The 13,172-nt window shown below is 40.6% G+C and overlaps 2 protein-coding genes across 3 annotated transcripts; one reads left to right on the top strand and one right to left on the bottom strand.

Moving 5' to 3' along the window:
- Window positions 1-208: 208 nt before the first annotated feature.
- LOC148083641 (uncharacterized) lies at window positions 209-5,036 on the top strand. Its single transcript, XM_087785768.1, has 6 exons — window positions 209-316; window positions 401-544; window positions 625-699; window positions 966-1,072; window positions 4,652-4,796; window positions 4,854-5,036. Exons 1-6 carry the CDS (start codon window positions 209-211, stop codon window positions 4,995-4,997), a joined length of 723 nt encoding a protein of 240 aa, XP_087641894.1. The 3' UTR covers window positions 4,998-5,036.
- Window positions 5,037-6,008: 972 nt separating this feature from the next.
- On the bottom strand, window positions 6,009-12,434 carry LOC148083640 (complement factor H-like). Of its 2 annotated transcripts, XM_087786744.1 has the most exons (19): window positions 12,376-12,434; window positions 12,061-12,243; window positions 11,894-11,996; window positions 11,599-11,675; window positions 11,352-11,534; window positions 11,033-11,215; window positions 10,774-10,968; window positions 10,532-10,711; window positions 10,047-10,421; window positions 9,794-9,982; window positions 9,544-9,729; window positions 9,307-9,477; window positions 8,013-8,106; window positions 7,772-7,848; window positions 7,512-7,703; window positions 7,261-7,449; window positions 6,949-7,134; window positions 6,690-6,872; window positions 6,009-6,294 (listed from the first exon to the last, which is right to left on the bottom strand). In XM_087786744.1, the coding sequence occupies exons 1-19, from the start codon at window positions 12,431-12,433 to the stop codon at window positions 6,110-6,112; spliced, it is 3,189 nt and encodes a 1,062-aa protein (XP_087642870.1). In that variant the 5' UTR covers window position 12,434; the 3' UTR covers window positions 6,009-6,109. The 2 variants fall into 2 exon arrangements, with proteins under 2 accessions (XP_087642870.1, XP_087642871.1); XM_087786745.1 differs by lacking the exon at window positions 7,261-7,449.
- Between the last annotated feature and the right edge of the window lie 738 nt (window positions 12,435-13,172).

Raw genomic sequence — 13,172 nt, 5'->3', positions numbered from 1 at the left:
CTTCTGAAATCAAGAACCAACTGTAGATGGTAAGTTTAGATAATTTAGATAAAGTCATGTGACGGCAGGGGCTCGTTCATTTACACATACGAGACGACCCCGCCCACTCCCCCCGAGCCAATCAGCAGGCAGCAATGGGGTCGTACAAGAAGGCCGGCTGCAGGTCCAGGTGTCAGTCATCAGCTGAAGACGGTGGTCACTGATGAAGATGCTGGAGAAGACGGGTTTGGTGATCACGGAGAACATCGAGATGGATTTGATCTCCTCGGAGTCCCGGATGATGACGTCAACCCAGATGCCGCTACGTTGCGTTCCGGTAGGTTTACGATCAATGATTGAAACTAAAGTTTTGACTGTAGTAAACTTCTGGGATTTTTTTTTTTTTTTTTTGGTCGTTTAGCTCAATGATCGGCGCGAACATCCTCTGGAGCAGGTTGACCCCGAACCCGATAGGCCGAAGCAGTCGAGACACCCGACCCGGTCCAAAACCGAGACGGACCCGGACCCACCCGAGTACACAGAGGAGGTGGAGATCGAGATGGAGGTGTGTGTGTGTGTGAGAGTGCGCGCGCGTGTTTGCGCGGGTCCGTGCCTTTTTTTCCCACAAGTGCGTGTGTCTTTCAGGTGTTCCCGCCCCTCCGGGTCGCGGACAGGGAGCTGATGGACGTCCAATCGGATCACTCGAGCATCATCAGTGAGGTGATTGTCAAGTAGATCCAATCAATCAATGATGTTAAAAAACCATTGTTTCTGTTGTTGGTCTGGAGATCATGTGGCCATCATCAGTTGATGATAAGATCAACCACTCACGGGGTCATCAGGTCAACCTGGTGTTGGTGACCTTGTTTGATCACTGTGGCTGATCTTCAGCTCAGAATTTTTATTTGCTCCGGTTCCTTCAAAATGAGTCAAGTCACATGATTTTGTTGTCACATGACTGGCTGCAAACTGATGGGTTCACCCAGAAGTGTCACCGTGTCCATTGGCGTCGGCGGAGTCTTCAGGCCAGACGTCTGACGGTCAAAGATGTGGTGTGTCTTCCTGCTGTCTACGACCAGGAGCGACCCGAGAGGTCAGTGTCATGTTGTTGATGATTATGATGAAGATAATTATGATAAAGTTGTTTTGGAGATAATAATGATAAAGTTGTTGATATTTAAGATAATTGTGATGATTATAAAGTTGTATTGTAGATGAATATGTAGTTGTTGATGATAAAGATAATGATAATGATGATCAAGTTGTATTGAAGATAATTATAATAAAGTTGCTTATGATAAAGATAATGATGATGATGAAGTTGTATTGAAGATGATTATCATAAAGTTGCTGATGATAACGATGATGAAGATGATGATGATGAAGTTGTATTGAAGATGATTATCATAAAGTTGCTGATGATAAAGATGATGAAGATGATGATGATGATGAAGTTGTATTGAAGATGATTATCATAAAGTTGCTGATGATAAAGATGATGAAGATGATGATGATGATGAAGTTGTATTAAAGAGGATTATCATAAAGTTGCTAATGATAAAGATTATGATGATGATGAAGTTGTATTGAAGATGATTATCATAAAGTTGTTGATGATAAAGATAATGATAATGATGGTGATGATGATGAAGTTGTATTGAAGATAATTATAATAATGTTGTTGACGATAAAGATTATGAAGTTGTATGGAAGATGATTATCATAAAGTTGTTGATGATAAAGATGATGAAGTTGTATGGAAGATGATTATCATAAAGTTGTTGATGATAAAGATGATGAAGTTGTATGGAAGATGATTATCATAAAGTTGTTGATGATAAAGATGATGAAGTTGTATGGAAGATGATTATCATAAACTTGTTGATGATAAAGATGCTGAAGTTGTATGGAAGATGATTATCATAAACTTGTTGATGATAAAGATGATGAAGTTGTATGGAAGATGATTATCATAAAGTTGTTGATGATAAAGATGATGAAGTTGTATGGAAGATGATTATCATAAAGTTGTTGATGATAAAGATGATGAAGTTGTATGGAAGATGATTATCATAAACTTGTTGATGATAAAGATGCTGAAGTTGTATGGAAGATGATTATCATAAACTTGTTGATGATAAAGATGATGATGATGATGATGAAGTTGTATTGAAGATAATTATAATAAAGTTGTTGATGATAAAGATAAAAATGATGATAAAGTTGTATTGAAGATGATTTTCATAAAGTTGCCAATGATAAAGATAATAATGATGATGATGATGATGATGAAGTTGTATTGAAGATAATTATCATAAAGTTGCTGATGATAAAGATGATGATGATGATGAAGTTGTATTGAAGATAATTATCATAAAGTTGCTAATGATAAAGATTATGATGATGATGAAGTTGTATTGAAAATGATTATCATAAAGTTGTTGATGATAAAGATGATGAAGTTGTATGGAAGATGATTATCATAAAGTTGTTGATGATAAAGATGATGAAGTTGTATGGAAGATGATTATCATAAACTTGTTGATGATAAAGATGCTGAAGTTGTATGGAAGATGATTATCATAAACTTGTTGATGATAAAGATGATGATGATGATGATGAAGTTGTATTGAAGATAATTATAATAAAGTTGTTGATGATAAAGATAAAAATGATGATAAAGTTGTATTGAAGATGATTTTCATAAAGTTGCCAATGATAAAGATAATAATGATGATGATGAAGTTGTATTGAAGATAATTATCATAAAGTTGCTGATGATAAAGATGATGATGATGATGAAGTTGTATTGAAGATAATTATAATAAAGTTGCTAATGATAAAGATTATGATGATGATGAAGTTGTATTGAAAATGATTATCATAAAGTTGTTGATGATAAAGATGATGAAGTTGTATGGAAGATGATTATCATAAAGTTGTTGATGATAAAGATGATAAAGTTGTATTGAAGATGATTTTCATAAAGTTGTTGATGATAAAGATGATGATGATGATGATAAAGTTGTATTGAAGATGATTATCATAAAGTTGTTGATGATAAAGATGAGGATGATGATGAAGTTGTATTGAAGATGATTATCATAAAGTTGCTAATGATAAAGATAATGATGATGATGAAGTGTTATTGAAGATGATTATCATAAAGTTGTTGATGATAAAGATGATGAAGTTGTATGGAAGATGATTATCATAAAGTTGTTGATGATAAAGATGATGAAGTTGTATGGAAGATGATTATCATAAAGTTGTTGATGATAAAGATGATGAAGTTGTATGGAAGATGATTATCATAAAGTTGTTGATGATAAAGATGATGAAGTTGTATGGAAGATGATTATCATAAAGTTGTTGATGATAAAGATGATGAAGATGATGATGAAGTTGTATTGAAGATGATTCTCATAAACTTGTTGATGATAAAGATGATGATGATGATGAAGTTGTATTGAAGATAATTATAATAAAGTTGTTGATGATAAAGATAAAAATGATGATAAAGTTGTATTGAAGATGATTATCATAAAGTTGCCAATGATAAAGATAATAATGATGATGATGATGATGATGAAGTTGTATTGAAGATAATTATCATAAAGTTGCTGATGATAAAGATAATAATGATGATGATGAAGTTGTATTGGAGATAATTATAATAAAGTTGCTAATGATAAAGATAGTAATGATAATGATAAAGTTGTATTAAAGGTGATTATCATAAAGTTGCTGAATGTAAAGATAATAATGATGATGATAAAGTTGTATTGGAGATGATTATCATAAAGTTGCCAATGATAAAGATAATAATGATGATGATGATAATGAAGTTGTATTGAAGATGATTATGTAGTTGTTAATTATAAAGATGATGTTGATGAAGTTGTATTGAAGATAATTATAATAAAGTTGCTAATGATAAAGATAGTAATGATAATGATAAAGTTGTATTAAAGAGGATTATCATCAAGTTGCTGATGATAAAGATGATGATGATGATGATGATGATAACGTTGTATTGAAGATGATTATCATAAAGTTGTTGATGTTAAGATGATGATGATGAAGTTGTATTGAAGATGATTATCATAAAGTTGTTGATGATAAAGATGATGATGATTGATTATCATAAAGTTGCTGATGATAAAGATGATTAAGATGATGATGATGAAGTTGTATTGAAGATGATTATCATAAAGTTGCTGATGATAAAGATGATGATGATGATGATGATGATGTAGTTGTATTGAAGATGATTATCATAAAGTTGTTGATGATAAAGATGATGATGATGATGATGATGATGTAGTTGTATTGAAGATGATTATCATAAAGTTGCTGATGATGAAGATGATGATGAAGTTGTATTGAAGATGATTATCATACATTTGTGGATGATAAAGATGATGATGAAGTTGTATTGAAGATGATTATCATAAAGTTGCTGATGATTAAGATGATGATGAAGTTGTTTTGAAGATGATTATCATAAAGTTGCAGATGATGAAGATGATGATGAAGTTGTATTGAAGATGATTATCATAAATTTGTGGATGATAAAGATGATGATGATCAAGTTGTATTGAAGATGATCATTAAGTTTCTGTTGATAACGATAATTATGATGATGATGAAGTCACTGCTGTGTCCTCAGGCTTTCTATCCCACACTGGACAGAGCGAGCGGCTATGGGACTGATGGCTCGAGTCACCATCGACAGCAGCTGGTCAGCTGATCAGGTACAGAGTCGGTTGACAACTGTTTTCACTGGAGAGAGCCGCCACATCACTGTCCTGCAGGTGCGTTGGTCACATCTTTCCTACCTTAACTGGCATTATCCTGATTGTGCCCATCAGTGTGTGCCAGGGTCTCGGGTCCTCTTTGTCCCACAGACGCCAGCGGACGGGTGGACTGGTGAACAGGTCCTAAGGATTTCTGCCCTCAGTGTTTTGTATATTGTCTGTCACTATGACAACCAGCAGGTGATGGCCCCCAGCTGATGGCGTCCTCATGAAGACGCTGACTCCTCGGACTTTTGTACTTTTATTGAAATAAAATCCTTCTCGACGTTTTCAGTGTGATGCTTGGACAAGTGTACAAGTGTCCCTAGGGGTCTTCAATGTTCAACAACATGATCAGGTCACAACCAAGTCTAGGAAAATGCAAGGATGTTCACTATCTGCATAACATGATCACTGACCTGCTACTGCCTCGGTACTGGCAGTCTGGTAATCTGATGCATTACTACTGCTCTGAAACAGGGCCGGGTCTAGACAGGCATGTATGAGGGGGCAGCCACAAATCTTGAGGGGGCATTGTGCTGTTACTTACTTACTTACATGTAAGTTTGAGGGGGCACAACATTTATTTGAGGGGGCCAGGCCCCCTCTTGCCCCTGCCTAGACCCGGCCCTGCTCTGAAAGCCTGCCATCATACTGCTGACCCACTACTGACATGACATGATTCTTCTATCTATATATATATATATATATATGATGAATGTGTGTGTGTGTTTTGTGTGTATATGTTGTGTGTGTTGAGACTGTTACTGTAACAATATAGCTGACAGACAGCATCTGGACCACAAAGACAAAGCTAACCTTCAGCAAGAAGTTTGACCTGATTCTCTAACACTGACTTCCTGCCGTTCGTATTACTTCATCTTCATCATCATCATCACAATCACCACCATCATCATGAGTTGGCCCGTTTTGTTGCTAATCAATGGATGCTCAACAACTGTATTGATTTCAAAAGGAGTATTAGAATACATGTTTATGTCTGACTTGTGAATATGTGAATGACCTTTCAATATAATCACCGACATCATCATCCTCCTTCTCCTCGTCCTCCTCCTCCTTTATTTTCATCATCACATTTGGCAATAGCAGGTCATGTGATTTCTTGTGATTTCATGTAGCTTGATAATACAGTAATCATGGTAGAATCTAAGAAACAAAGCGAGAACTGCGAGGCTATAGTATTAACATATAAACTCATAAATACACAAGTCACGAACAGTGTTTTTTAATCAACATTTTTCTTGAGCAGGGCCTGAAGGCCATGGGTCAGCATGAAGTTTTTCAATGCATGTCCCTGGCTGATGATGTCATCACATGCAGGTGGGCAGCTCTATGTGTCCGTCCTTGCAGATCTGACGCGGGTTTTCTGGTAAAGTAAAATCCTTGCAGAGAAACTCGATCGTCTCATTGTGTTGCGAGTATAGCTTGTTATCATAGCTGTACCGGAACCTGATCTTGTGCTTGTTCATTGCGGTGCGGTCAACCGTGCATGGTTCTATGAGGAGAAGAAGATTGAATGTGAGTGTTTGTGATAATGTGTGTGTATGTGTGCACGTGTGTCTGTGTCTGTGTAGGTGTGAGTGGGAATATTTGTGATTTTTGTGTGAATGTGTTTAAGTGTGATTGTAAGTGTTTGTGTGTGTTTGATTGAGAAAATATGAGTTTGAGTGTGTATGGATGTGTGCATTGTAGCCTACTCCCATCAGTGTTTGTGTGTGTGATTGTGATGGTAAGCGTGTGTGTGAATCTAAATTTGTGTGTATGTGTGTGGCAATGTGAACGTAAGTGTGTGTGTGAATACAGGTGTGTGTGTGTGAATGTGAGTTTTTGTGAATGTAAGTGTGTGTGTGTGTGAATTTAAGTTTGTGTGTATTTGTGTACGATACTCACTCAGGCACCTCATTTCTCCTTCCCACTCTCCATTAACACAAGTCTTAGTGGGTCCTCCCTCAATGATGTAATACCGCTGGCACATCATCTCCACCTGCTGCATGTGTCGGTATTCTGAATCCTGTGATTCCTTTACGTCGCCGTCCTGCAGCATGGGTGGGCTTTTACAGTTCTGTGCCCCCGCTGACCAACAAGAGCACAGAAGGGGACGATAATGCACACCAACAAGTAACCAATCGATTGTGCTTGTTCAAATGACCTCCACAGGTGGGGAAAGGGTCCTTCCACGTCCCACCCGGCTGACACATCACTTCCTTCTTCCCCAACAGGTAATGACCCCTAATGCGGCAGCGGAACGTGACTTTTTCACCTACTTGGACGGACGCACCAAGAGCATGCGACTCCAGATGAACGCTGTCACCAATATCTGTGAGCTTACAGGTTTCTGTACAAACATGCAATGACTCAGCTGACCCACATCATGACTCAGCAGGTCGTTATCATGACTCAGCAGTCCCTTCGTAAACAGAGCGTGACAGCATTTTTTCAGGGCACGTGTTCCTGGACTCACCTGAACAGGTCGGCACAGACTCGCTTAACTTGCCAGTCGGCAAACACTCAGTCTCTTGTGTTCCGATCATACTGAACCCTTCCTCACAATAAAAGCGGACTTTCTGTCCCTGTCTCAGAGCTGCTTCTCCTCCCATGAGTCCAGAGACCCGCAGACGACTATCGGTCACCACGACATCACAGGAGACATCTGCAGCAGAGATTCATGAAAGGACTTCAGCGCCCTCTACAGGGGTTCACACCTGGTGTTACCTTCACAGGTCGGGAACTCTTTGCCCCAGCCACCGTCCTTTCCACAGACAAGGTCCGAACTCCCCTTCAGGACTTTACCAGGTAGTTTGCAGCTGAAGTGAAGCTGGTGACCTTGAGGGACTCTGTCCTCCCTCTCTGGCATATTACTCACTATCATGGCCTCATTCAACGGAGGCAAGTTACAAGTTTTGGCTGAGCAGTCGTAGAAGGTTTGAAGTCAGCAGGTCCATCAACTCATAAAGTGCCTTCACTGGACTTACCTTCACACACAGGAACTCTGTTGGTCCAAATGCCATGAAAGCACATCCTGGTGGTCACACGGCTGACCATCTCAAACCTGGATACACATGTACGTTCAGACACATATACACAGACAAGCACATACATACCTTTGTGCAAAAATATAGTACACTCTCTTTCTCTCCCTCTCTCTCCAATACACCCAATCTTCACATAATTTCCAGGCATTAACAACTGCAGCAAGGTAATGGTTTTATGTACCCTTCATTACAGTAGTACTGGATAGTTGTCTCAGAGTCCTGGACTGGATCGTAATATCCATTAGGTATGTCCTCGGGTGTTCCGCATGTCTTAACTGGAACAACAGAAAGTCTTAGTTCAGACAAAGATTTTTGGTGAGTTACCCTTTGTCAAAGCGATAGTTTCAAAATTCAAACTTAAATAATTTTCTACTCACCCTCATGTCGACTAAGGTTTTGGATCATTTTCAGAGTAATCTGTTCCTTTCAAGAGTTATAGTTATAGAACAAAATTGTATGTTCATTTTAATTTATCGTCACTTAAGAACACCCAAATACCTCTGTTGTGCTTGTCTGTAACATCCATCTTGTGTTGAAGCCTAGACAAGAGGAATTGTTCTGGGAAACTTGAAAAAGTCTATATTTTAAGCTAGTTTGTAGCAGAAGTTTAAATAATAACAAATGATACAGACAGGAACGGAACAGAGCGCGTAGAGTCTACTTTCTCAACTCGAAGTGCATATATTTACCCGGAGTACTTCTGGAGTAATTCCTTTCTGTTTTGTTTGTTATTCTTTAAACTTCTTCTACAAACGAGTGTAAAATATAGACTTAAGTTGTTCCGGAACAATTCCTCATGTCGAGGCTTCAATACAAGATGGACATTACAGTCGAGCACCATGGCGGTAATTTGATGTTTTTTAGTCTTTTAGGAGGAAGATGAAGACAAAGAGCACTTGGCGTCATTCGCTTCATTAAAATGAACATACATTTTATAATATAAATTTTCTGAATTTTGGGTGAAGTATCACTTTAACAGGAAACTCAGGGTTAACTGAAGAAAAATGCTAGCGAGCAGATTCGTTCTCTACGTTTTCATGGTAACTGACTCAGAGTTACACTGCCTAATGGAATAAGAACACCAGAGTATCCCCTCATTTCCATGAAAACGATGGTCGATTTTGAACTGTAATTAAACATCAACTCTGTACAATAAAATGAATGTCCTACAAATGGGAGTAACAGTTAATGGGCCAGTCTGACTGTGAATTTACAGTTTTGGAGCTTGTCGGTGAATGCATAGCAGGGCCAGACCTGTAGGTGTCCAGAGTCCACAAACCAATGATAAAACAGGTCACGGTAAAATCCTCGCAAAATCAAAGCAAAACCCCCTTAATCTACTGCCCTGCCCCCATTCATCCTACTTCCACCACCCATCCATTAATCCATTCAATATATCAATATATCAATATATCAATATATCCGTCTTATCTGCCATGATGAGCCCGGCCTATCTACCTATGTCCTCTATGTACCTTCACAGTCTACAGGTTGGCTCCAGCTGCCAAGAAGACATGTAACATTTCCTCCTGCTTTTTTCCCTGGTTTGACACATTGATACTCCAGGACCTCGCCAGGCAGATAGCGTTCTTGATCAGGGATAAAGGTCATTGTTGGCTGCTTTTCTTCAGGTTTGAAACAGAACGCTGAAACACAGAACCCAGGATAGTTAAATGTAGTGACGAGAGCTGCTAAAGCCGAGTCAGTCCCACCAGTGCAATTGATATCGCCTGGCTTCCACTTTCCAGATTGGCACTGGCTCCAGTTTTGTCCCTGCAAAGTGAACTTGTCTCTGCAGCCATACGTGACATTAGAGTTCCACTGATACTCCTTCTGGTATGGCGTGATGATGGCAGCATCCTTAACTTGCGGTGGGGGGTCACAAAGCTTGGCCCTATCTAACCAACAAATGAATCAAGTCCGGATCTACAGTGACAGCCTGGTGTAGGTCATGTGACTCACTTGGACAAATTTTCTCAATGGGGATCCCCTGAGAATCCCATGTTCCATTCAGACAGATGAGGTGACTTGTCAGACTTGTGCGACCGTCCCTACAGGTAATTAAGCAAAGGTCCTGGTACACCGTTGCTCCGTTCACCAGTTTAATGTCAGCGTTGGGAACTTCTGGAACATTGTTGCAAACTTTCCTGTCTGATAAGAAATATAGGAGTTTAGACATTGGATGTTGCAAGGAGGCCCCAATCCCGGGTCTTACCAATGCAATGCTCCAGTCCCATCCACATGCTGTTGAGACACTCAGCCTGACCCCATGTTGCGCCACTGTACAGCTTGAATCCCTGATTGCAAGTGAAATATGCCACATCCTTAGTCTGCACCACAAACCCGTTGTTTACTGTGGGTTTAGGACATGGAGGCAGACCAGGGGACGGAGTGGGTGGGTTCTCCACTGGACGTATGTCGCTTCTTGGGCAGGGGTGGGGACCTGACCAGCCCTGAGGCGTGCAAGTGAGAGTGGATCGCAATCTTTTACCGCTTATGCACACAAATGTTTCCTCTTCATTGAAGTTGTATGTCCACCTGTATTGGACTGGGGAAGCGTTCTGCACATCAGCCGCTTTGCAGGTTCTGTCTGAGGAACAACATTCAAAATCTTGACTGGAGAGATGTCGCAGAAGTGTCGTTGGTCAATTGTGTTACATTGACGGCTCTGAGAGTATGGCCCTCCTGTTGTGGTCTCACCTTGACAAGGTGGGTCTGGCTTCCATCCATCTCTGGTACAGGTGAGTTTCTCGACGTTATTGGTAGGCTGTAGACCTCTACTGCATTGGTATCTGACTTGATCTCCAAGATATGCTCTCTGATTACTGTACATTTGCCACCAAGTCACCTCTTTGGGTCTGTGATTTGGACAATTGACCTCTGGTGAGAGAAAAGAAAAAGCTTAATTGAGTATTCTTTGCTTGGGCAGGTCAGAGTCTCACTTAAACACTTGGGCTCTATGCTCCACTTCCCGTTCGGCTTGCAGGTAGACACAGCAGTGGTGGTATGTTTGTCCATGATCCAGTAGTCGCCCCCACAATTGACGGTCAGCGAATCACCAGGAGAGAACACATTGTAGGAGCTCGGCTCAAAAGTTGTACCCATGATCCCCGAAGGGTTCAATTTACACCTAATCACTAATAGGGTAAGAACACAATATTTTGTCACAACATTATGTCGGCTGTCGAGATAGTGACATACATTCACAAGTGGGTCTGGGGCTCCAAACACTTCTAAATCCAATCTTGGTGCATTTGGAATGTACAGCTTCCGACGGCTGGTACTTGTCATCACACTTAAAGTTCAGCACATGGTGTTCCGGGTACACAATGTCATCTTGGAAAACCTGTCCATTCTCAATAATGGGAGCCTCACAGCTGACACCTGGTAGATAAACAAGTTTAATTAGCTGACATGCTAGATCCTCACTGACCAACAAACCGTAACACATGCTCTCTTCAGGATTCATCAGTGATCAATGAAACACAGTCCAAACATACTTTCTCCGATAAAAGGTTACCTTTGCAGGTAGGTGGAGGTCCAGACCACCTTCCTGTCTCATCACAAAAGATCTCTGCAGGGCCGTCCAAAATCTCTGTGCCTGACTTGCAACCGAAACGTAAGACACTTCCAAAGTTGGCCTGCTCCAAGTTTCCCGTCACCAGGACGTTGGTTTCCAGTCGTAGCAGAGGACATTGGACGGCTGAGCAGAAGAACATAGCTATAATCGCTGTAATCTTTATCAATTTGCATTCAACTGGGCTTACGTTCACAAACGGGCACAAAGCCATCCCAGCCCTCATCCACGCACCGCCTGAAGTTGATCCGGCTCACCATCTGATAACTGAGAGGAAAACTCTTATGCTAATAGGCCGTACCCACAGCCCCTCAAGAACATGCCCCCACCTGCATGTCCGCCTGTTAGGCTCCATTTATGTCTGTCGACCTGAATAATTGCCTGTTCCCCTTCCAATCGGTCTGTTTTACTGTCTCTGTGTAATGCCCAGCCCCTGTCTGTCTCACCACCTACTGAAATGTGATGTTTGTATTGTAAGGTCATACCCTTTGCTGCAGGTGTAGATGACTTTGGAGCCAAAGACAAAGTCGTCACCGACAAGCCTGAAGTCTGCAAACTGGGCTTCACCAGGGTGACCACAGCGCTTCGCTGCAAAGATAAATGGGAGTGGGTCAGAGATGTTGATAGCGGCTGGTATGATGTAAAAACTCACCTCGACATTTAGTGCCGCGAGACGTCCACGTTCCATCGTCACAGGAGAGTTTGAAAAAGCCTGTGTGTCCAATTACGCAGCTGACCCGGGTCGCCCGCCCTGACTCGTAGCTTTCTTGCATCCCTGACGTGTCAAACTTTGAGTCGTACAAATCACTGCTAAGAAAGTCAGAGAGCAGGCAGTCTGAAAGAGACGATCCGTTAGCTTGTGTGTGTGCGCTTGTTCTGAAGGTTCTAAAGAGAGTGTCCAGTTGCTTGCTTTAGAACCTTTTACAATAATCATGACCTGAATAGATAGACATGTTTGTTTGCTTACCCTTCCCCCAGACCTGGGACAAGACTCCACAAAGAAGCACACACACTATGCGTCTCATCTTTGGTTTGAGCTTCTGAGCAGATGCAGCAGTAACATAGTCAGATGGCTCAATGATTGACAGACATGGCTCCACCTCCTGCCAAGAAACGATATCATCACTGGAAGTATGTGCTAATCTCTGTGTTCTCATCAGTCAATAATTGACTGAAATCAATACAGTTAATAGAATATACTGGAAACTGTGTGTGAGTGTTTAGTTGTGTTAGTGTTTTGAGCGTAGTTGTGAGTGTGTGTAACTGTGATTGAGTGTGGGTTAGTCATTATTAGAGGGAATATTAATGTCTCGTCGTCCTCCTTTGCTCTGGTTACATAAGATTTTCCTTATTATTAATTTAGAAGGCCTCAGTGAGCAGTGATTAGCGGAGTTTGGTGGTCAGTATATGTGTGTTTTTAAAATAATAAATTTAAAGCCAAAAAACTCATTATATTTGTATTCCTCAAGGTCAAAGACACACAGACACACACAAAAAATCTCTCTTTTACACACACACGCACACATGCGCATGAACAGACACACAAATGCACAAACACACACCCACATGCACAAACACACACAGACACAAAAACAAACACACATTCACACAGATACACACATGCAGACACACACACACTCACAAGAAAACACACACACACACATGCACACACACACACACAGCTGTTGTCGATCATCTGGACTGTTGTGAGGATCCATGAGAGCTCGAGTCTCTGGGGTCCTACTGGCCTAGATAGTGCACCAT

Source organism: Callionymus lyra, chromosome 3 (genome assembly GCF_982586985.1).
Source record: "Callionymus lyra chromosome 3, fCalLyr1.hap1.1, whole genome shotgun sequence".
NCBI lineage: Eukaryota > Metazoa > Chordata > Actinopteri > Syngnathiformes > Callionymidae > Callionymus > Callionymus lyra.
The sequence above is the reverse complement of the archived record's forward strand: the minus strand, read 5'-3'. Positions and strand labels throughout refer to the sequence as shown.